General features: G+C 42.1%; 3 protein-coding genes across 7 annotated transcripts; 2 read left to right on the forward strand and 1 right to left on the reverse strand.

The window, feature by feature from the left end:
• Positions 1-97: 97 nt before the first annotated feature.
• dhrs4 (dehydrogenase/reductase 4) lies at positions 98-3,847 on the forward strand. 2 transcript variants are annotated; one of them, XM_088990773.1, is made up of 9 exons: positions 98-315; positions 725-840; positions 899-1,076; positions 1,144-1,245; positions 1,314-1,384; positions 2,748-2,799; positions 2,903-3,037; positions 3,153-3,208; positions 3,298-3,847. In XM_088990773.1, exons 2-9 carry the CDS (start codon positions 785-787, stop codon positions 3,410-3,412), a joined length of 765 nt encoding a protein of 254 aa, XP_088846899.1. In that variant the 5' UTR covers positions 98-315; positions 725-784; the 3' UTR covers positions 3,413-3,847. The 2 variants fall into 2 exon arrangements, with proteins under 2 accessions (XP_088846899.1, XP_088846900.1); XM_088990774.1 differs by having other exon boundaries at positions 301-438.
• tinf2 (TERF1 (TRF1)-interacting nuclear factor 2) lies at positions 2,912-17,866 on the reverse strand. Of its 4 annotated transcripts, none has more exons than XM_088990770.1 (13): positions 17,612-17,866; positions 15,231-16,633; positions 13,387-13,589; positions 13,162-13,272; positions 13,001-13,096; positions 12,130-12,240; positions 11,940-12,063; positions 9,489-9,857; positions 8,262-8,676; positions 5,091-5,149; positions 4,704-4,771; positions 4,534-4,623; positions 2,916-3,047 (listed from the first exon to the last, which is right to left on the reverse strand). In XM_088990770.1, the coding sequence occupies exons 3-13, from the start codon at positions 13,543-13,545 to the stop codon at positions 3,027-3,029; spliced, it is 1,623 nt and encodes a 540-aa protein (XP_088846896.1). In that variant the 5' UTR covers positions 13,546-13,589; positions 15,231-16,633; positions 17,612-17,866; the 3' UTR covers positions 2,916-3,026. The 4 variants fall into 4 exon arrangements, with proteins under 4 accessions (XP_088846898.1, XP_088846896.1, XP_088846897.1 ...); XM_088990771.1 differs by having other exon boundaries at positions 15,231-16,636; XM_088990768.1 differs by lacking the exon at positions 15,231-16,633.
• Positions 17,867-19,642: 1,776 nt separating this feature from the next.
• On the forward strand, positions 19,643-22,079 carry cideb (cell death inducing DFFA like effector b). Its single transcript, XM_088990779.1, has 5 exons — positions 19,643-19,765; positions 19,933-20,047; positions 20,112-20,261; positions 21,585-21,775; positions 21,899-22,079. The coding sequence occupies exons 1-5, from the start codon at positions 19,740-19,742 to the stop codon at positions 22,029-22,031; spliced, it is 615 nt and encodes a 204-aa protein (XP_088846905.1). The 5' UTR covers positions 19,643-19,739; the 3' UTR covers positions 22,032-22,079.
• The last annotated feature ends 1,229 nt before the right edge of the window (positions 22,080-23,308 follow it).

Below are 23,308 nucleotides of genomic sequence, written 5' to 3' on the forward strand. Positions count from 1 at the left end.
ATCAAATGCAATGAAAGCAATCCAGTTACTTGTGAGCTCGTATAACTCGGCCACTTTCTCGTTCTCTGATTGGCTCCTTGCTGTGACTTGCGGTTAATGGCGAGATACAAATAGCTGGAAATCAGACTGTGGCATTTAAATCAAAATCCTAGATAATAACAGAATAGAATGAATGACAACGTGAATTAATAGCTCGTTTAAATACCTACTCGAACCAAACTCGTAGACGGTGACTGCTTTTACTGTGGAAGTAGTTTTTTTGTAACCCGGAAGAACAACAGTAATTCCAGATCACGGAGAGGAGGGATTCTAAAGGTCTTGTATTTTTTTCCACCCAATGCTTAATTTCTGCTTTAGTTTATGTTGACAATACAACACAATTTATAACCAGTGCGCTGTCTTTAAACATGTTTTTGCTGCACAAATGGCCATTAAACTGTAAGTAGTGGCGGCCAAAACATGTTTGCCCCCCCAACCCCAATTCGAAGTTGATTTTTTTGAGTGTGTGTGTTGGTTTCTATTATTGACTTTAAGTTAAACAAAAACAGCGCTTTGTCACTATCCTGTTCCGATGGAACTATGTTAAAGTGAGTTGAGTGAGTGGGACAAAAACAGTGTTTTGATAGATACCATTCTTGGCATGCACAATAATTTTTCGATCAGAATTTCTCTTGGATGCTCGCGTCGCTGATTTCACCTCCATGTTCTGTTCGTGATCCCATAGGTGCTGTTGAGGGTTGCCTTCAGACGCATTTCGACCACTCCCGACACCGGGCAGAGAAGCATGTCTCGGAGCAGTCTTGCTGGGAAAGTGGCCATCGTCACCGCCTCGACGGCTGGGTAAGAATTTTGTTTTGCCTTTCAAAGGAACAGACCTCTCACAACGCGTTTCCTTCAGCATCGGCTTGGCCACTGCACGTGCCCTGGGCAACAGGGGGGCCCATGTGGTGGTCAGCAGCAGACGTCAGGCCGGCGTGGACAAAGCCGTGGCTCTGCTCAAGAGCCAGAACATCCAGGTCACTGGCGCAACCTGTAATGTCGGCAACGGAGGCGACCGAGAAAGGCTGCTTCAGACGGTGAAAAAAAAGTGCAGGGCGGGGAATATTTTCAAGATGGAGTGGAAATCTTATACTTTTCATGCAGGCTCTGGATCACTGCGGCGGAGTTGACATCCTGGTGTCAAACGCGGCAGTGAACCCTTTCTTTGGAAACCTCATTGACACCACAGAGGAAGTTTGGGACAAGGTTTGTTTCAGAATGAACTTTTATTTCTAACATCCCCTCCAAATGAACTGCCGTCTCGTTATTTATAGGTGATGTCCGTCAATGTAAAAGCAGCCTTCCTCATGACCAAGTTGGTGGAACCACATATGGCAAAAAGGGGGTGAGTTACAAGCCAAAATAATTGGAATTAATCCAAGAAAGCATCGGAGTGATCAAGAATCATTTGTTGCATTGATTTAGGGATTCTTTTTTTCACATAAAAAATTGTATTTGTAGACAAGCAAATCATCATTATTATTATAATATACCATAAATTAATGATAATTAAAAAAAACATTTTTTAAACATTTTCACAATTTTCTCTGACAAAGACAGAGGTCCGTGCAGGATGATTTATTAAGCTACAACACAAAGCACTGGTCCCAAAAAGAGGACCAGGGGACTAATCAAAAACAAAGAATACCAAGTGTGAGTGGGGGGGGGGGGGGGGGGCAACCAACTGTCAATCCGAATGTGACAATATCATTTATTTGCCGGAGCAGCATTGCACAAAAGGACGATACAAAATAACTGTTTCGTAACAAACGCATACGACAATTTTCTCCAGTATGACAGCACAGCAATCGGGGGGAGGGAGGGGTGTCCACCGACACCGAGGTAGAGCAGGTGGGATCGCCGCGACGCAAACGCAGCGCTCACGGTCTGCGCCGCCGGCCGGCTCTTTGAGACAAGTGACCTCTTCTGGCTTCTCCGTTAGTAGGGAGAGCCATTTTTGGAAAGCTCGCATGCTTGGGAAGCCGTGCGGATTTGGGTCAGCAGAAAGTGTGTGGGCCGACACAGGAATAAAGATCGATAATACGAAATATAAAATGATTAAAATGACACTAAAAGATTTATAAATGAACTGTCAACATTTTGGTGTATAATAGCAGTGTCTGAAACTCATGACAAACAGTTAGCGGACACTCGGGCAGAAAACTCTGAAAAGTTGCCTGCCTCATTTTTCACAACTTGAAACACAATAAGACGACGAATCGCAAAAAAACAACATTGTTGCAAAGTATAAAGGATTTTTTTTAATTAAGGAAGTACCTATGACAAATGCTCCATTGCTTAATTTATGGTGAATATCCCTTGCTGAAGATTTTACTCCAGTTGTCGTTTGTCATCATAGTGCACAATGCAATGTTTGCGTTGTCTGCCCTAAGTTACGTGGACTCCACTTTCTAAGCGGATTTCAAAACTCTCAAGTACACTTTTCTTTCAGTCACGGTAGTCCGAAGCACGAAACAGGCTTTTGATTGGCTGCCGTGCCAAGTATACAAATTGGCAAACGGACGTTCGTTTGGCAATTTGCATTTATTATACAGTATAGTTTTTTTTAACTTCACAACAGCGAGAAATATTTGCCTGTTTTTTTTCTAAACAGGAGGATTTTATTTTATTTTTAATCTCATTATCTCTGTTTTATGTTGTAATGTGTAAAAATAAATATAAAGATCCTCCAAATGTGCTTCATTTAGAGGGGGAAATATCGTGTTTGTGTCATCCGTGGCTGCCTACCAACCAATGCAGGTCTGATCGTCATCACATATAACCATGAATTATTATTATTTTCTTGGCTTGTAATCAGACTTTTTTTGGGGGGGGATGGGCTCGGGGATTGGTGTTTTTGCAGGGTTTGGGTGCGTACAGCGTGAGTAAGACGGCCTTGTTGAGTCTGACCCGCGCGCTGGCCCCCGAGCTGGCGCAGAGCAACATTAGGGTGAACTGCGTGGCCCCCGGCATCATCAAAACCCATTTCAGCACACCAGTGAGGGGTCCTACATATCGACATGACAACATAAAGTGAAATAACAATGAGTGAAGATAAAGTTCATCTAAAAAAAAGTATAACTTGACATTCTCTTTATTATTATGTTTATTAGTTGTGGCAAAATGACGACATCATGGATCACTTCAAAAAGCAGATGTGCATCAAAAGGTATCGTTCACCTCCCATTCGTGTGTTAAAACCCGTATCTCCACGTGACTGTGCAGATTTTATTTTCATTTTCTTCTCCCATTTTGTAGAGTTGGCGAAGCAGATGAAATCGGGGGAGTGGTGGCCTTCCTGTGCTCGGAAGAGGCTTCGTATATTACGGGGGAAACGATCGCAGCGACTGGGGGGATGGGCTGTCGACTGTAATTCCTTCAGCCATCACTGACGCCTTCCAGATATTGTTTCCTTTATTTTTGGAATAGCCACTTGTAGGACTGGAAATAGCCATTTTTGGGGGGAGGGAGATTGAGTACTCTTCTGATTAATTAGATTCAAATAGATCGTTCACTATTAAACATATCATGACATGCGAATCAAACCTCTGAAGATGGCGGACACTGATTCGCTGTGGCGACCTCTGAAGGGAAAAAAGTGCATTTGTCTTTTTGTGCTAACTTGTTTTAGAATGTAATGCCAGGCCTGGTGAGTGACTTGGGTGCCGGTGTCGGGTTGCAGAGGCTTGTGTATGAATGTGCTTATTTATAATTATTATTGTCATTTTTTAAACAATGGACCCTAATGAGGAATAAGCGGTACGGAAAATGGATTGATGGTTCCAATAAAGCAAATAATTATGCACTAGCTTGGTTGTGTTGGTTCTAGCCACTTGTGGGGACATCACAAAATGATGCAGGTGAAGGGTTTGCGTGCCTTTTTCATTTTGCCATCAGCGTATTTGAATTATCCGATTGCAGCACAAATATAAAGTACATATGGAAGGGATTCTGTGGTTCAATATTGCCCCCATCTAAATTTTGAATGTAATTTTTTGGGCCACACTTATTGCAAAAAAGTAACTGTAGAATTCTTTGTTTCTCCTTTTAAATTTGCAAAAGAAAATCACTCCAAAACCTCAGCATGGTTATTCTGGAGGGCTTTATGTCGAATTGTGTACATTAATTCATTCATTTTAGAGCTCTGTAAATGTAATTTGTAAATGAAAAGTGGTTAATTGACCATTCAAGCAACTGAAAAAAAAAGTCGTAACCCGAGGAGGAAAAGCACCAAACATACAAAACTCAACATTTATTAAAAAACAGCAGTCACAGTTTAAGAAGAATAAGAGTAAGAAAAGTTGTATTTGTCTAGTTATTGGCCACGTGATTCTTAAAAAGGGAAAGTGAAGTCAGAAAAATTATTTCCAATATGTTCGATGCAGCTCCAACACGGCATTCTGATGACTACCGCATTTGTGGATTACTCAATCATTTATTCTCGTGAAGAAGTTGTCTGACATGACAAAAATCATATTTATCGTTGGCCATCACCTGGCGCGCCGCGGTTCCCAGCTTCAAGAATTCCCGTAGGGTGGGGAAATACGTGCCGTGCTTGGTTTTTGAGTAACGCTTCATAAACAGCTGAGAGAGAGAGTGAGAGAGCAAGAACGGGTTTTTTGCACAAAGGTCGATGTAAAGCGGTGGAAAAAGTCTTCACTTACCCGCTCAGTGACCTCGTCTTCGGAATCAGCTACGTAGTCATCGCCAGAGGGGGTCATTGGTTGTACACCTACACGCAGATGGAAGGCAATCAGAAAATTAGGAATGAAATTAGGAATGAAAAAAAAGACTAATAAAGTTTATATTGAAGTCTTTGTCAAGGTTTGTCACTTTGTGTATCGGAAGCAGCACAATGATATTAAAGGAAGCATAAAAAAACAGGACCTAGAACACTTCCCTGTGGAACACCACAAATATAAAATGTTGCAAAAGACAGTTTTCTAAAGCGACCAACATTTTGAGATGTGCAAGTGAACCAAATCAAGAGCTGGGCAATGTCTCCTACAGCAGTGAAATAAAAACTGCTCCTCTAATGTGGCACTTGCTACCTGCGGTGCTCCGCCGGAGAGGGGACGACAGGGCACCTCCGCTTACTTTGGGACGATTCCTGTTAAGTACACACACAAAAAATAGTTAAAACTGGAGATGTCTTATATTGGTGTTTATATATATATATTAAAAAGTTATAAGACACAAAGATCATGGATAGCATGGTTTTAAATAAAAAAACTCACCATGTACATAGCACAATAACAATCATGCACATCCCCCCTAAAAAAAACAAAACAAAAAACATGCAAAAATAAAATCGATAAAACCAGTGAGTTAAATATTTTTTTTAAGTGTATTTCAACCCATTCTCGTGGAACTTGAAAGTATCGCTTTTCAAATACATATCAGTTGTATTTAACTTTTTTCAGGACAAGTGACAAGTGTAAATAGGCTCAGGGTCGATATTCGAAGTGTGCATAATGTTACATCGACTTGCGTGATTATTTTCAGAAGCACATAGACCGACTACGCAACTGTATTTAATGACGGTCATTATCTTGGTGCTTGAAGTGGTCAATCTTTTTTTAAATTACAGTATTATTATTATCATTATTATAATGATTAGGTGGAGTTTGAGAAGAACTCGTTTAAACAATGAATATGCTACAGACTACGCTCCAAAGTGCTTGAATATTATTTCAACATGTTTTACATTGCCCAAAATAAATAAATAAATAAATGAATAAAAATAAATACATGAACAGGGCGGCCCGGTAGTCGAGTGGTTAGCACACCGGCTTCACAGTGCAGAGGTCGCCGGTTCGCGTCCCGGTCCGGCCTCCCTGTGTGGAGTTTGCATGTTCTCCCCGGACCCGCGTGGGTTTTCTCCGGGTCCTCCGGTTTCCTCCCACACTCCAAAAACATGCATGGCAGGCAGATTGACCACTCCAAATTGCCCCTATTGTGAGTGTGAGAGTGACTGTTGTATGTCTTTGTGTGCCCTGCGATTGGCTGGCAACCAATTCAGGGTGTCCCCCGCCTCGTGCCCGAAGACAGCTGAGATAGGCTCCAGCAACCCCCGCGACCCTAATGAGGAATAAGCGGTACGGAAAATGAGATGAGATGAGAGAAATACATGAACAAACAAACATGCAAAAATCAATTATTTCCAGGTGATTTTATTATTAGTAGTAGTAGTATTAGTATTAGTAGTAGTAATATTAGTAGTCGTAGTATTAGTAGTATTCGTATTATTATTATTATTATTATTATTATTATTATTATTATGTGGAGTTTGAGAAGAGAAGAGCTGTGGTAGGTATTGCATGAGGAAGTCTGGAGTGACAGAAAAGTATGTCAGAGCGGTGCAAGACATGTATCATGACTGTAAAACAGTTGTGAGGTGTGCTGTCGGTGTGACTGAGGAATTCAAGGTGGAGGTGGGACTCCACAGGGGTCAGCTCTGAGCCCCTTTTTATTTGCTATGGTGATGGACAGGCTGACAGACGATGTTAGACAAGAATGTCTTTGGACCATGATGTTTGCAGATGACATTGTGACCAGGAAACAGGTGACGGAGAAACTAGAGATGTGGAGATATGCCCTGGAAAGGAGAGGAATGAAGATCAGTCGCATCAAGACGGAATATATGTGTGTGAATGAGAGGGATCCAAGTGAAATAGTGATGCTACAGGGAGAAGAGATAAAGAAGGTGGAGGATTTTAAGTACTTGGGTTCAACTGTCCAGAGCAATGGAGAGTGTGGAAAAGAGGTGAAGAAGCGTGTCCAGGCAGGCTGGAGCGGCTGGAGAAAAATGTCAGGTGTGATAGAAAGGTTTCAGCGGGGATCAAAGGAAAAGTGTATAAAACGGTGGTGAGACCAGCCATGATGTTTGGACTGGAGACGGTGCCACTGAAGAAAAGACAGGAGATGTGAGACAATCTCTTTTCGCCAATGGATGCTAGAGCTGCATGTTTGCTTTCAACATTTAGCTTGTAGTCGACGTGCACATTCCACCATGATGTTCCTGGTGAAGAGATGCTTTGATCCTCTCATTGCTTCGAGTAACAAAGAGGGTACAGAAAATGCTTAAGAATGAATGACTCTCTGTGTCTTTGTGTTGTCATGTTATTTGACATTTAGTTTTTTTTTGTTCTTTTGACTTCAAGACGGCACCGCGAGAGTGGCTGCCTTTCCAGCAGCTCCCGTATTTTGTTTTTCCACTTTCATTCCTTTCATAACTTTGCTGCTGTGAAATCGAAATTTCTCCACTACGAGACTAATAAATAATAAATAATAATAATAATAATAATACAGTAAAGTCTCGTTATATCGATATCGGTTATATCGATAGTACTGCTTATTCCGATACTATTTCTATGAACGCAAGGAGAAAATTTACATGCCGCAGGATCGTATATATCGATAGTCCGGTTATATCGATATTTTTTCCGACTCCCGACAATATTGATATAACGAGACTTTACTGTAATAATAATAATAATAATATGCGCCTTTCAAAACTCTACTACTCTACTAGGAAAAGGCTTCATATTGGCATTGTTGAACGGACAATATTTTATTGTTTGTTTGTTTTTCTTTTTTTTTTGGGGGGGGGGGGGGGGGGGGGGGGGGGGGGTAAAAAATTGGAATCCTAAATCTTGTTTGATGGTTTCTCACAACACTAACTGGTTTGGAATCACTGTAATGTTGGGTGCTGACAGGAAACTCTCAGAAATTTCATGGTCTGCCCTTGAAATTATGTCTAATGTGAAGCTTCCTGCAGTTGTACAAACTGCGGAGAGGCAAATGTTCAATTTTTTTGAAATTTTTCATTCATTTTCTGGACCACTTTAACCTCACTAGGCTTGTGGGAGGGGCTGGAGCATATCCCTGCTGTCTTTAGGTAGTAAACGGGGGACACCCTTAATCTGTTGCCAGTCATTGGCAGGGCACACAGAAACGAACAACCATTTGTGCTCACATTCACACCTTGGGTCAATTTGGAGTGTTAAATGCATGCATGTTTTTGGAATGTGGCAGGAAACTGGAGAGCCCGGTAGAAAAAAATACACACAAAAAATGTCATTTCCAAGTGATTTGGGGGGAAATTAAAACAAATAAAAATGAAAATAAAATGAATGCTGCCCCAAGTGAGATGAAGCTTTGGCCACTCGCAGGCATACAATCCACTGTACAACCGATATGTGCAAATAATGCATGCTTACTCTTTATCGTCATTACTCCGCAGCCAATTGGAAGACGCTCCTCTTCGATATAGCTCGGAGCGCTGCAGTTTCCGAATCACAAGTCTAGGTTGGCGGCACAGGCCGGCCATCATGCTGGGGCAATGCTTTAGGGACGTGAAAGCTTCCTGGTCGCGACCCTCTCGGGTTTGGTTACCGTTGCATGGCATCAAGTTTGTCAGCATGCCGTCATCTTGCTTGGACTGTTTCTTTGGCGGGGCGTTATCATTATCGGCTTTCAGACGGCAGCGCGCAGGGTCGGGGGAGGGCGGTGCGTCTTTTCTCTGAGCGGCCTGATTGTCGGAAGGGTACGACCTGAGGCTACGTCGCCGATTTGAAAGCACTTTTCCAGATAGCGGGGAAGAGATGGAGTCGCCCAATTTTGGTGGGAGGGTTGCTGAACAAACAAAAAATACATTAAAATAAACAATAATTCATCCTGAAATTCTAAAACAAATGTAATGCACCATCGGGAGCAATTCCAGCTTCACTTTTGATGACCAATGTTTGTTGAATCATGATTTCAAACAACTACAACTTCATCCATTGACCTTCATACAAACAAACATGTAAAATGCCAACAACAGGCTAACGAGTAGCATCAGTGTTGCTGTATCGTTTTCCTTTGAGTCATACTTGACGCGAATGTACTCCACCAGTGCTTTGTAACCATTGGGGGGGGGGGGGCGTGTGGGTCGCCGAGGCAACATAAACAAATGGAAATTACTAAAAAAAAAATACAATAAATTGGGAAAGGGATGGGAAACAACTCTGCCATGCCACTTCAGATGCTGTATGTGGCGTATGTGTTAATACTTGCTAATACAGTGTATACAGTAAAGTCTCGTTATATCGATATCGGTTATATCGATAGTACTGCTTATTACGATACTATTTCTATGAACTCAAGGAGAAAATTACATGCCCGCGGGATCGTATATATCGATAGTCCGGTTATTTCGATATTTTTTCCGACTCCCGAGAATGTCGATATAACGAGACTTTACTGTATATCTATCTATCTATCTATCTATCTATCTAACACACACACACACACACACACACACACACACACACACACACACACACACACACACACACACGCACGCACGCACGCACGCACGCACGCACGCACGCACGCACATACGCACACATACGCACGCACACACTGTATATCACTCCCCCCCAAAAAAAATTATAAAGCCTCACCTTTTCGACAAGATGCTCTTCGACATAGCTCAGAGCGCTGCAGTTTCCGAATCACGACTCGAGGTTGGCGGCGTAGACATGCCACCATTTTGGGGCAATGCTTCGGGGACGCGAGGGTTTCGGTGTCGCTGCTGTCTCGGGTACGGTTACTGTTCCGTGGCTTCAAGTTTGTCAGCATGCCGGCATCTTGCTTGGGCTGCTTCTTTGGCGAGGCGTCGTCATTGTCGGCTGTCAGACGGCCGACAGTGGGGGCCTGATCGTCGGAGTAGGATGACCCATGGCCTCGTCGCCGATTTGAGAGCACTTTTCCAGAGAGCGGTAAAGAGAGGGATGTCAAGATGGAGTCGCCCAATTTTGGTGGGAGGGTTGCTATTGAGGAAAAAAAGAGAAATAACAGTACAATAATTGCTTTTTTTGTCAATATTTTGTTAAATTAGAACTTTGTTTCAAGATGAATCCAATTCATATTTTTCCTCACAATTCTACACACCACATTCCCAAAATGAATATTTAGCAGACTTATTAAATACTCGAAATTATTATTCCACATGTGGTAACAAATCCAGCCCAATCCCTGATCTGACGATCTCTAACAGAAATGATATGAAATAAACAATGTGATCCATTTAGCTAAATGCTAACACACAATGTAAAATGTCAATGACTAGCTAACGAAAAGCATTGGTGTGGCTGTGCCGCTAGAAGCAACAAAGATTGCAAAATTATATTCAGTAGTCATAAATTATTCATCCTCTGCGAAGAACACTGTCAGTTACTGTGACCACCCTCCCACTCCATCAAAACGATACCCATTTAGTATTGTTCATAATAATAATAATAATAATAATAATAATAATAATAATAATAATAATAATAATAATAATAATACATTTCATTTCCAAGCGACTTTCTGAACACTCAAAGACACTTTACAATCAAAAGAACAATACACAGAACAATAAAACCATAAATAAAATGATAAATAATAAAATAGCGGATTTAACTAGACCATGAATGCAATTTTAAACAGATGGGTTTTGACGTGGGATTTGAAAGTAGGAATGGAGTCAATATTACGGATGTTGGGTGGAAGAGAATTCCAGAGTTTGGGAGCTGAGCGGCTGAAAGCTCTGCACCCCATCGTAGTGAGACGGGGAGAAGGCACATAGAGGTGAAGGAACAATGAGGATCTGAGGGACCGAGAGGGAACGGATATTTGAAGCAGGTCAGACAGATAGGTAAGGGCAAGCTTATGGATGGCTTTGAATGTAAACAGTCGTATTTTAAATTCAATATGAAGTTTAACAGGGAGCCAGTGGAGCTGCTGGAGGACAGCGGTGATGTGGTGAAAGGAGGGGGTTGTAGTGTTGATGTCTTTTATGTTACGGTAGGTGATGATGCGGGGTGATTTGGGGAGAGAGAGGGTGATGAAAACGTTAAATGAGACTAGGAAATGGTCCGTTATAGGAAGTTCATTTGCTGTACAGTTGGAGTGAGGTAAGACCAGAACAGCAAATCCGATCCAGTGTGTGTCCTTTTATGTGTGTGGGAAAGTCAGAGAATTGATGAAGGCCAAAAACTGTCGAGTGAGGAAATGAAGTCTTTGGTGAGAGAAAGGGCGGAATTGTCCATGTGTATGTTGAAATCCCCCAGAATATTTATATTTGGTGACAGAGAGGAGAGGTGTGTGAGGACAGCAGAGAAATATTTTTAAAAGTCACAATGTGGTTTAGGAGCACGATATACATTGGCTATAATTGTGGGAGAGGGTCCAAAAGTCTGACATGCAAGGCATTCAAACGAAAGAGTTTCCGGGACTGAGATTTGAAGAACTTTCCAGTTGTCGCGGTGAAATATCGCGAGAGCACCTCCGCGGCTCGAGAGGCGGGGTTTGGAAAGGTAAACAAACCCTGGGGGAGTATAGTCGTTCAGCTGGGAAAAGTCTTCAGAAGTTTGCCAGGTCTCATTAAGACAATAAGAGTCAAGCTTACGGTGAGTAAGGATTTCCTGGATAAGACAACCCTTTCCCGTAAGCGAGCAGACGTTGAGGAGACCGAAGTTGACGCTGGTGGTGTCGTCATTTCGTGGGGCATTAGCCGTCCAATGGGTCGATGGAGGAGCAACATGATATTGCAGAGCAACGTCCAGAGACAGGCAGAGGCCAGGTTAACTGTCATCAGTGGGTACAGGTGGGTGGAGATGATACGTGTCCTCGTCTGTGATAAACGACTGGAATCATGAGACAATTCGACAGCCAAGACGGACTGGAATAGGACCATAAGTTCCTCCGGTGACTGACGGGTATTTCCAGAGGTTACTGGAACCGTAAAAAACTAAAAAGCCAAAAATATTTGCGGGCGAGCACCGGCAGGCAAAAGCGCGCCAGCGTACACTACTCAAAATGGCGGGTCATACTTCCCAAAACAGAACATTCCACCATGAAAGGTTTACCTGCGGCGTCGAGGTGCCCAAGGTTGACTTCATGGTTGAGCAAAATTTTCAGAAGCTGCTGCTGGCTGCCGGGATGGGCACACCCATCCAAAACGGCGGGAGTCTCACCAAGCCAGGACACCGTCTGCACGGCGTACCGAAAACACTCATCAATGCGGGTGACCGTGACGGAGGGTCATTTCTGTCTTACCTGGGAAAGGCTGGGCACCGGGAGAAGTTGATCCAACCGGACCAGATACTCCCACAGTAGCTTCTCCATCGACTGGTCGAACAAAGGACCGTAGCCCTTTAAAAACTCCTCCTGTCGGTGACAGACAGTCCAACCATTTCTTAAGTTGATACATTCCAAGCCCAGCCACCAGGGGGACAAAAAGCTGACAGAGAGATGCGATTTTAATCATTATTAACTCATTCACTGCCAGACGATGTGCACAAATGTGTTCACTTGAGTTCCCGGGTTATTGTCATTTTCACTCAAATTGCTGGACCTCCAAAATATTGAGTTTGAGGACTACATAAATATTCAATGCAGCACATCTGTACAGTCGTACAGGAGTGGTCCATTGATGAAAAGGTTTCTTCAGCCGTCATCTGTACTTCTTTGACGGTGTCGGATGTTTCGCTCCTCAGCTTTGTTAGTTCGCTGAAAAAGCTCTTCGGATGAGGAGCAAAACGTTCAACGCCTTCAAAGAAGTAGAGATGACGGCTGGAGAAACCTTTTTACCGATATTCAATGTGTAAAAAAAATAAAAAAATCTCTTCTTTCAACAGAAATAAAAGTTTATTTCGAGCTTACTTGGTTGTAGAGTTATCTGCATTTAAAGTGAGGGCGGCTGTGCAAAAGGTAAATGCTGCCCCATCATGGGAGAGATAAACATTGCCAGAGGTCGGACCGAAGCCTCAAACACACCTCCCTAGCATGAAAAAACCCGAACAAATTCGGGAATGACGCTCCACATCGAGCTTTTCAATTCCCGAAGAAATTTGGGAATGGCAGTGAATGAGTTAAACCTAGCATTTGTCTTTTTTTTTTAATGTACAATGCTCGCAATTGTACTCACCTGGAAAAACTCCTCTTTTGCAACCTGGTCAGTGAGCAGTTCGTGGACCAACGTGTGAAAACTGTTGATTGACATGTTCACTTTGACGTCCGTCTTCTGCGGGGACAAAAATTAAATTAGCTGAGAGCAGACAGTAAAACAATCAGAAAGAGCGCGGCGACCTCAGTAGGAGCTGAAGAGGTGGACGGTCGAGAAGGAGCGCGGATCTTTTTCAGTTGGGTCCTGATGACGGCGGCATCGGCTTGGGGTAGCCGCAGTAGCTCCAAGATTAGCTGGAAACGAAGAGGAAAGACACAGGTGCAGTCAAAAAGACACCGGTTTAGCTGAAACGGAGACAAACTATTTACTGTATGTGGCACTCTTCTCCAGAAAAAACAAACACCCACCCGCGCTCTCAGCCCCAATGAGAGCTTGGCCTGATGCCTCAAAGTGAGCAAACCAGGGACCGTGTCGCAAGTGGAGTCCACAAACTCTGCCAGCACCCCGTATTGCGCGACATCCCGCTGCCTCATGACCTTCCAGAAAGCGGCCGACATCAAGCGCATAGGCGGAGCCAGCTGCCGCAAGGTGGCGATGGGGAGATTGACGCCTAGGCAGGAGGAACAACACAAGGGCAATGAAAGACCTCCAGACTACTAATAATAATACATTTCACTTTCAAGCGACTTTCAAAACTCTCAAGGTCACTTTACAGTCACAGGATAAGTTTTTCTGTGGGTGAGCAGCGGCGTTCACTCAATCCGGACGTAACTCATGTTCTCAAGACCTCTTGGCGAAGCAGCAACACGTATTTATTTCTTTATTTATGAAGATACTAGTGCAGCATGTTCTACCGGGGAAAAAATCCTCATGTGCTCTACATACTTGGCCAATAAAACAATGATTCTGAATCTGATTCAAGGTAAAAGTAGTTGAAATATCTGAGCTTGTTTTTAAATTGATGACAAAGCGGTTATTTTGGAATATATGATATCTGTTTTTACAAGACGCATCAAAGAATGGTACAGTGATACCTCGGTTTACGAACCCCTTGGTTTATGAACTTTTCAGTTTACGAACGTTACATTTATGAACATTTTACCTTGGCATACGAACGTTTTACGTACACGGAGCTGCCTCAATGAGTGATGTGTCGTTCGCGAACGAGCCCGTTCTTCTAACACCAAAATGGCAGCCGACTGTTTTTGTCCTCTATTCCCCGCCCCCAGTCTTCCGTTAAAGCAATGTGATTGGTCAAGAACGCAGCAGTGAGGGGGGTGGTTTAAACAATAAAGAGACGGGTAGACGACAGTGAGAGAGTTTCAACTTTGATCGTTCAAAGGCAGAGTGGAGACTGCAAGGTTAAAATACCCCATCAATCCACAAACAACCCGCACAAGCCATCTGTACACTTGATGAAAAAAGCTATCAACCCAGCTAGACAGAACACAATTGATGAGGAACGAGATACAATTATCACAGAGAAAGCACCTCCAAGGGATCATTCCTCAAGATGGTGAAAGAAGAAGGCTACGTTCCTCATCAAGTGTTTAATGCTGATGAAAGCGGCCTCTCCATTCCATCAAGCCATCAACAACCATCACAAAGGTAAATAAAACGACTTTATCAGACAGTACAGTTTATTTCTTTAATTATAATACCATAGCACATTTATTATTATTTGCCTAGCTTGATAGGCTGAACGGATCACCCCCGCCCGCCTTCTTTTGTCGGGTCCGTGGAATCATCGGACTCGCGCCTTTTGTTGTAATAAAATCTCTGCCGCCTGCTTAGCTGATAGAAAAGGCTTGGCATGATGTTACCCTTCGATCCTTGAAAGCAGCATGGAAGAATTTGTGATGTGCAGGCTTTTATTGAACAGTTCCATCCAGAAAAGACAGTGGCTATGAGAATCATCAACATGATGAATGATAATGTGATGCCTCAGTTTCGTAAGACCTTACAGGTCAGAAAGCAACAGGTGTCAATTAAGAGCCATCAATGAATCAGAATCAGAATCATCTTTATTGCCAAGTATGTAGAACACACAAGGAATTTGTTTCCGGTAGAACACGCTGCACTAGTATTGTATCTACCCCGGTCAAGGATGACGCTTCGTACTGATGTCACAACGTTTATTGTGAAACACTTGAACACCGTGAACACCGTGAAAACTATAAAGAACATTGAAACAACAACATTACAATAAGTTCGACAAAACATTCAGTCAATAAGGAAATTAATAACGTACCATGTGCACCTTATTAACCGAAAGTAGATAAACGTTGACGTAGACTTGAAACTTTCGTTGCTCTGCTTGTCTCTTTCTCGAGACTTTCGTTACTCTGCTTGTGTCTCCCTCTCAAGACTTTAGTTACTCTGCTTGTGTCTCTCTCTTGAGACTCGTTCTCTATCTAGCGGTCGCTCTCCTTGTGTCTGTCTCTCGAGACTTTCGTGCCGTCTGTCTCGCCGTACTCGCTTTTATCTACAACACCTGACACGGAAGCGGAAGTGACAATGACAAACATTATAATCAGACGATTTTTTAGAAAAACACACATAACGTTTCACATATACATTAAACACTTTTACAGAACAACGAGTATATATAAATTATATTTTTGTTGTCGTGTCAACCAATAACCAGATACCCGCCAGTTACAAGTATCATCATCAAAAAATTGCCAAGTGGCACTATACAGTTCCATTTGGGCTACTGTTGAAAGAGTTCAAAGAGTTAGTGGCTTGGGGGAAGAAGCTGTTTAGAAGCTGCTGTCTGCTGGATTTGGTGCGCATGGATAGGTAGATGGAAAAGGTGGTGGGCAGGGTGCGGAGGGTCCAGTAGGATTTTCCGAGCCCTAGTTTGGATTGTTGCAGTGTGCAAGTCCTCGAGAGTGGGTAGCGCGGTGCCAATGATTTTTTTCCGCCGTGCTAACTGTCCGTTGAAGTCATATTTTGTCCATTTTTGTGGCGGCCCCGAACGACCATCACAAATGTAAATAAAGTGACTTTATTATACATTGCAGTGTATTTCTTTCATTACAATACAATAGCATATTTATTATACATAGAATAAGGTATGTTGTGTGTAGTTGTGAGGCTTATTTAGTTTAAAATTATTATTTATTTTATTCTCATTTTAATGGTTTCCTATGGGAAATTAATTTTTGGGCTACACACTTTTCGCCTGACACACTCTGTCTGGGAACCAATTAAGTTCATAAGCCAAGGCTCTGCTGTAGTTTTGGGACACTTTAACTCATTTTATCGGTGTTTTGCAGTTGACGAAAAATATCAGTCAGCCTGCGTATTTTGGGTATTTTAGATGCTATAAAACGTTTTTCTGATGTCAGTTAGGAAACAAAGAAATGGTGTCGGTTGTCCTTTAAGGAAACCAAATGATAGGGAGATCACCTCCAAAAATACTCAACCATGTTAGAAGCATTTCATGCAGTTTTCAAGACAATTTCAAGATTTCAAAACTCTTGAGAGTGAAATGTAAAGAGATTTTTCTCTTTATTTGTAAGTAGGTTCGTTGACACGCAGAGTTTGATTGTGGCGTGGAGTCGAGCAAGTCGTGCTGTGAAACTCCGTCCGATGCTGAGCGGGTCTCTGCGAGCTACGTGTCTGTCTGGGTCTGAGTCCGAGATGATTCTGCTTTATGTAACAAAGAGGGTACAGAAAGTGCTAAAGAATGAATGACTCTGTGTCTTTGATGTTATATTGTCTTTGTGTTGTCATATTTGTTTTTTTTTTTTTGTTCTTTTGACTTCAAGACGGCGCCGCGAGAGTGGCTGCCTTTCCAGCAGCTCATGTATTTTGTTTTTCTACTTTCCTTCCTTTTATCACTTTGCTGCTGTGAAATGTAAATTTCTCCACTGCGAGACTAATAAAGGCAAATCCAATCCAATCCAATCCAATTGTCTCTGTCCCGCGACGGATACTTTTAATACCCTTTTCAAGTGTGGGACACGCGTCAGGCTGAGACGCACTACAAAGAGATCAAGGGCTTGAAAGACATCAAAGCCGCGTGCTCAGCGGTGACGCCACAAATGCACATGGTTTTTTCTCCCTTCAACTGCAGTGTGGATGATGCACCAAATGAGGTTCAGATGGAACTCATTGATCTGCAGTCTGACACACTCAGAGGACCCTAGTCCTCTTTGAATCAACCTATCATTGTGAACAGACATTCTCAGTTATGAAGTTCAACAAATCCAAACACAGATCCTCTATGACTGACTCTATGCACTGGTTCAACATTTGTTTTTCTTTTTTAACCAATACACCACAATTTCACATAACCTAATTTAAATATTTACTGAGTGCTTTATTCTTCTGAGTATCAGTGCCAGCTATTCAAAATATTTAATTTGAGAATTTTGAAAGAAAGTTGGTGGTCCTCTGACACAATTCAGGTTTTTCATGCGACCCCTGATAAAAATTAATTGCCCACCCTTGCCATGGACGGACCAGGTTATGATCGATGCAACGATTCGGTGAAATTGACTGGGTTCTCCTCTTTGTGTATACTTCCATATATCGTAGATAACCTGACATTTTGTCGTTCAAAGCGAGTTTCATGAGAAACGCACAATTTAATTTAATTATAGATAGGTTAAGGTTACTCACCAGCACCCATGTCGTTCGGCATCTTTGATACCATTCTTCGGATCGGATAAAGTGTTTACAGGGAGTTCAGCCAGGACCCAACGCGCTCCTTGATTTCACTAAAACGAATAAAAGGGGCGCTTCTTTGGCAAAGATTGAATTTATGTTTTATTTTCGACAAGGAGTGCAGGCAGAAATTGGATTAGAGATTGTGGGGCGCGCTCAGCCCGCGTTTAACTGAAAGTTCCGCTGACGCTTCTTCAAAACTCACATGAATAATGTGTTTAAGTCCCGAGCGTACTGAGAGAGCGGTGCTTAAATCGACTGTCTGGAAACACCGTCATCTGACGTACCCCGCTCACCCGAGCAATGTTGATTACAAATCAAACACACCCACTGCTTTTACGGAAATGACGCGTTTTACGCATCCTTATTTTTTTGTTTAAACGTTAGAAATAATTTTCAGAGTTAGAGACCTATGGGAAAATAATTACAGTACGGTGATACCTCAGCCCACGAACTTAATTGTTTCCCGGAAAGTGTTTCTAAGGCAAAAAGTTCGTCTGCAGAAGATTTATTTCCCAGAAGAAAACATTTAAAATGAGAATAATCCGTTCCCAGGTCCCCATAAAACATAATTTTCTTTATGTATTTTTTTGTCTGTATTGTATGTTGTAAGTAATTATTTCTTAAATTTCAATTTATGACTCACATTTATCGTGAAATAAAATATAATAATAATAATAATAATAATAATAATAATAATAATAATAATAATAATAATAATAATAATAATAATAATAATAATAATAATGCACACTGAAAGAATCAAAACTAGGGCTCGGAAAATCCTACTGGACCCTCCGCACCCTGCCCACCACCTTTTCCAGCTACTCCCCTCAGGCAGGCGCTACCAATCCATCCGCATCAAATCCAGCAGACATTTAAACAGCTTTTTCCCCCAAGCCATTAACTCTTTGAACTCTTTGAACTCTTTCAACAGTAGCCAAAATGGAACTGTATAGTGCCACTTAGCAGTTTTTTGACGACGATACTAGTGCAGTGTGTTCTACCGGAAACAAATTCCTTGTATGTTCTACATACTTGGCAATAAAGATGATTCTGATTCTGATTCTGATTCTGATTCTGATAATAATACATTTCATTTATAAGCGGCTTTCAAAACTGTCAAGGACACTACAGTCACAAGATATTTTTTCTGCGGGTGAGCAGTGGCAGCCACACGCGCCAGCGTTCACTCAACCCGGAAGTAACAAACACAATTGTCAAAAAAGTAGAGATTAACGAATATCTACTTTTTAAGGAAAACGTCATCATGTAGACAGAAAAAATATGTCAGTACAAAACAATACATGAACACGAAACACTACACGAGACACTGTGATCCTCTCCTCTTTCATCTAGAACTGCTTCATGTCATCACAAAGAGGGTACAGCAAGTCCTGAAGAATGAATGTCTCTCTGTGTCGTTTTGTCATATTGTCTCTATGCTGTCATATTATTTGTTATTTAGTTTTTTTTGTTCTTTTGACTTCAAGACGGCGCCGCGAGAGTGGCTGCCTTTCCAGCAGCTCATGTATTTTATTTTTCTACTTTCATTCCTTTCATCACTTTGCTGCTGTGAAATGTACATTTCTCCACTGTGAGACTAATAAAGGCATATCCAAATTTGTTAGTGATTAAAATGTGAAAAAAAAACTCAATACCCGATTTTTTAAATTCAGATAATTTTTGAATACCAGAATCTGTTGGGTTTTTTTCGGCAAGCAAAGCAAATATGCCTTTACAGTATATCTTAAAATATATTTTAATCGGGAAGGGGGGGGGTTACAATTAAGAAATAAAAATATCAATTCTCGGGAGTAAAAGTATAAATTAATCAGAAAAAAAATCATATTCCGATATCTGAAAGAGTAAAAAATATATTTCGAGTCATGTTATAAAATAAATACCGGGTGCGTCTGTTGATATATTTACACTTGAATACACAATCTGGATGAACTTTGCCTCCCCGCAGCTGTTTCTGAACGGTCATCACTTGTGGAACAAAGTCCGGGTTGCCGGACTGAAAGGAAAGCTGACATTGTTTTCGTTCGTCAGACCACTGAGAACAAGAGAATCTGCCAGAATGGACACGACGTCCTCGTTGATTAAGTAAGTAAAAGTTTGGTGTGGTTGATTGGCAAAATTTGAGAGAAATGTCATACTGTATTACCTATTTGGAATGGAATGTATTTCCAAAATTATACAGATTAAACTCTCATGGAAGTTAAACCATGTACTGTATTGGAATCTTTTTTTTTCTTTCTCGGTGCCTCCAGGTCGGTCACCAAGCGAGTGTGGGCCGCCCCCCAGCGACCTTTCAGGGTGCGCAGTCACAACCTGGAGGCCAAGAAAGGCATCACAGCCGGGACTTTGGAGGAACTGAAAGAGAGGGTGATTTCCTCGCTGATTTCCGAGTGTCATTCTGGATTCTTTCAACTCCGTGTTTTGATTCCAGGTCTGTCGGGCGTTGCCTCTCGTGTCTCTGGCGTCCCTGGTATGCGAGGAGGATGGGACAGAGGTGGACTCGGATGACTTCTTGGCAACTCTGCCGGACAACGCTGCCATCGTGGCCTTGGAGCATGGACAGATGTGGCGACCGCCATCGGTACTGCTGTTTTGCCACAAACCATGGGTGCCAAACTCATTTTTTGCCACGGGCCACATTGTAGTTCCGTCAAATTTGGGGAAGAATGTCTAATCCTCTCCGCATATTATATATAGAGCACACAACAAATGAATGAATAACTAGTTTTTAAATTTGAAGTAAAAAATATTAGCTTATTGTGGTTTACATGGGACGATTTGACCTTTCTGTTTGGATTTTAGCAAACATGAAAATAAAATGATGTGCCGTGCCAGTATTGGCACGGCACTTGGCGCCTTGACTTGGACACCTGTGCCATCAGCGGAAAAATATAAGCAGTTAAGTGGTTATGAAAATAAATGCGACTTCATTAATCCAATTTTTCATGACAAAATATGTTGACCTGCATCTTGAACTTATCTAGACGGCGCCATCTGAATGAATACATAAAATATACCAGTTTGAAATAACGTCTGCCCGGAGGCCCCGGGCGTACAACTTTTACGTGAGGGTGTACAAGTTTCAAAACGTCTCGGCGCGGGTGACAACTTCTTCAAAGAAAATGTTGTTTTTTTTTCAAATCGAACGTTTGTTTTATTCAATTAAGCAAAAGCTACAAGCAAACCGCTACAAGCCACGTGGACTCCTCTTTCTAAGCGCTTTTCAAAACTTTCAAGTACACTTTTCAGTCACGGTATAGTCTGAAGCACGAAACAGTTCTTCTGATTGGCTGCCGTTCCGAGTACGCAAATTGCCAAACGAACGTTTGTTTGGCAATTTGCATACTCGGTGACTGAAAAGTGTACTTGAAAGTTTTGAAAGCCGCTTAGAAAGAGGAGGCCACGTGGCTTTTAGCAGACAACGCAAGGCAAACATTGCATTGTGCACCATGACGACAAACGACAACTGGAGCAAAATCTTCAGCAAGGGATATTTACCATAAATTAAGCAAGGGAGAATTTGTGGTAGGTACTTCCTTAATTTAAAAAAATGCTTTATACTTCGCAACAATGTTGTTTTTTTTTTTTTTTCTCGCGATTAGTCGTCTTATTGTGTTTCAAGCTGTGAAAAATGGGGCAGGCAACTTTATGGCAGGGCAGGCAACTTTTCAGAGTTGTCTGCCCTGGTGTCCGCTAACTTTTTGTCATGAGTTTCAGACACTGAATATACACACCTATATGTTAACAATAAAGCAGTGGAAGACCAAAATTAAACAGCCCAAAGCGCTTTGAATTTTCCATTGTACTCCATTGCAATGTGAATTTGAATTAATTCTTCCGTAGCTCTCCGACACCTCACCTGTGCGCCCCTTTACAGCTCTTCTTCTGTTCTCAATTGCCCCAGGGTGCGACTGTCCTCCATAGTCATGACAAGACCAAGTCCAAGACAGGAAAAGACATCGCCAGCGTCACTTTCGACCTTTACAAACTGAACCCTAAAGATTTGTTTGGCTCTCTGAGCGTGAAGGCCACTTTTCAAGGCTTGTACTCTGTCAGCGCCGACTTCCAATGTCTGGGACCCAAGAAAGTTCTCAAGTGAGTATAGGAGCTGCAAAATCCGAGTACCGCGACTTCTCTTCTGTGCAGATTTTTTGGACTTGTTTTTCTACAAAAGTGATCAATTCAAATAGATCGGATTAATTCTGTGTCCCAAAATAGAGAAGCCCTGCGTGTGGCCTCGGGCCTCCTCAACGCTGCCGGACACCTGCTCATCACCTGTGCCTCCGTCATCCGCCGCGTCATCGAGGGGGTGGAGCTATGGCAGCCGCCGCAGGCTGCTTACCGGAACTGATCAATCCGACTTGGTATCGGAATAAAAAGGACGGAAGCCAAAGTCTTATTGCAGGTCGGTGGGGGCTTTTGTGCTGTCCTTTATTTATTTTTGTTTGGGGGGCGGGGTGTCAGGCTTTTATAAACATCTCTCATCACCAATCGTTCATAAATGCTCTGGTCCATTTAAAGCACAACCGTCACCATTTTTTTGTTTCCTAACTGACATCAGAAAAAAACTTTTATAGCATCTAAAATACCCAAAACACGCAGGCTGATATTTTTAGTCAAATGCAAAACACCAATAAAAACGAGTTAAAGCAGGGGTGTCAAAGTAATTTTTTGCCGCAGGCCACATTGTAGTTATGGTTTGCTCTCGAGGGCCGTTATGAATTTGGGGAACCCATTAGAATGTTTAAATCCCTTCAAATATTACATATAGAGCACACAGCAAATTAATGCATAACTCGTTTTCAAATCTGAAGTCAAGAATAATGACTTTTATTGTGGTTGACATCCAAAAATATGAAATTTTGGCTCAGATTTTAGCAATCATCATGGAATTTAACAAGTTTGATTTGCTTTCGCGGGCCGAAAAAAATAATGTGGCGGGCCGGATTTGGCCCGCGGGCCTTGACTTTGACACCTGTGAGTTAGTGTCCCAAAACTTCCACAAAATGACCCTGAGTTTCAGAAGGTTCCGCCCCCTTGTTCGTGACGTCACAATAGGACATCTAGCCTTGCTCTAGAATCAAAACAATGGATTCAGATTCGGAGAAGATGCTTTCTGGTTACTCATCCAGTTATGAATATGATTCAAATCGTTCTGAAGAGGAAGGCATAAATGTTTGCAATCGATTAAAGAAGTCCTTCCGTGTCATTTTGAGGCATCTGGACTGAAAAGTATCGTCCCAGAAAATGCAAAAGATGGCGCCCAAGCTCCGTTGGAAATGAGCTTATTTGTCTGCTGTGAATTTGTTTCAGCCAATATCAAATAGTAGTCTTGGTGCAACACACAACGATTCACCATCGCGTCATTTATGTGTTTTCCTTCTAATTTCGCCATCAACACGGATCAACACAAAGTTTTCAGACCAAACAAAGTACCCAAATTGCATTGTGTCGGTTTCTCGGTCAGGGGCGTTCCCTCCGTGACGTCAGGTCAGGCATCGTCATCAACTGGAAAACAAGACTTCCTGAATATTCAGCGCGAGTCTTAAAACGTAAAATATAGCTATATGCGGTGGAATTTTTGTAAAATACGCTCAGTCGAAGTCATTTGAAGTGATTTTACAAATT

This window comes from Hippocampus bargibanti, linkage group LG02, assembly GCF_051943395.1.
Source record: "Hippocampus bargibanti isolate YZ-2025 linkage group LG02, ASM5194339v1, whole genome shotgun sequence".
Taxonomy (NCBI): domain Eukaryota; kingdom Metazoa; phylum Chordata; class Actinopteri; order Syngnathiformes; family Syngnathidae; genus Hippocampus; species Hippocampus bargibanti.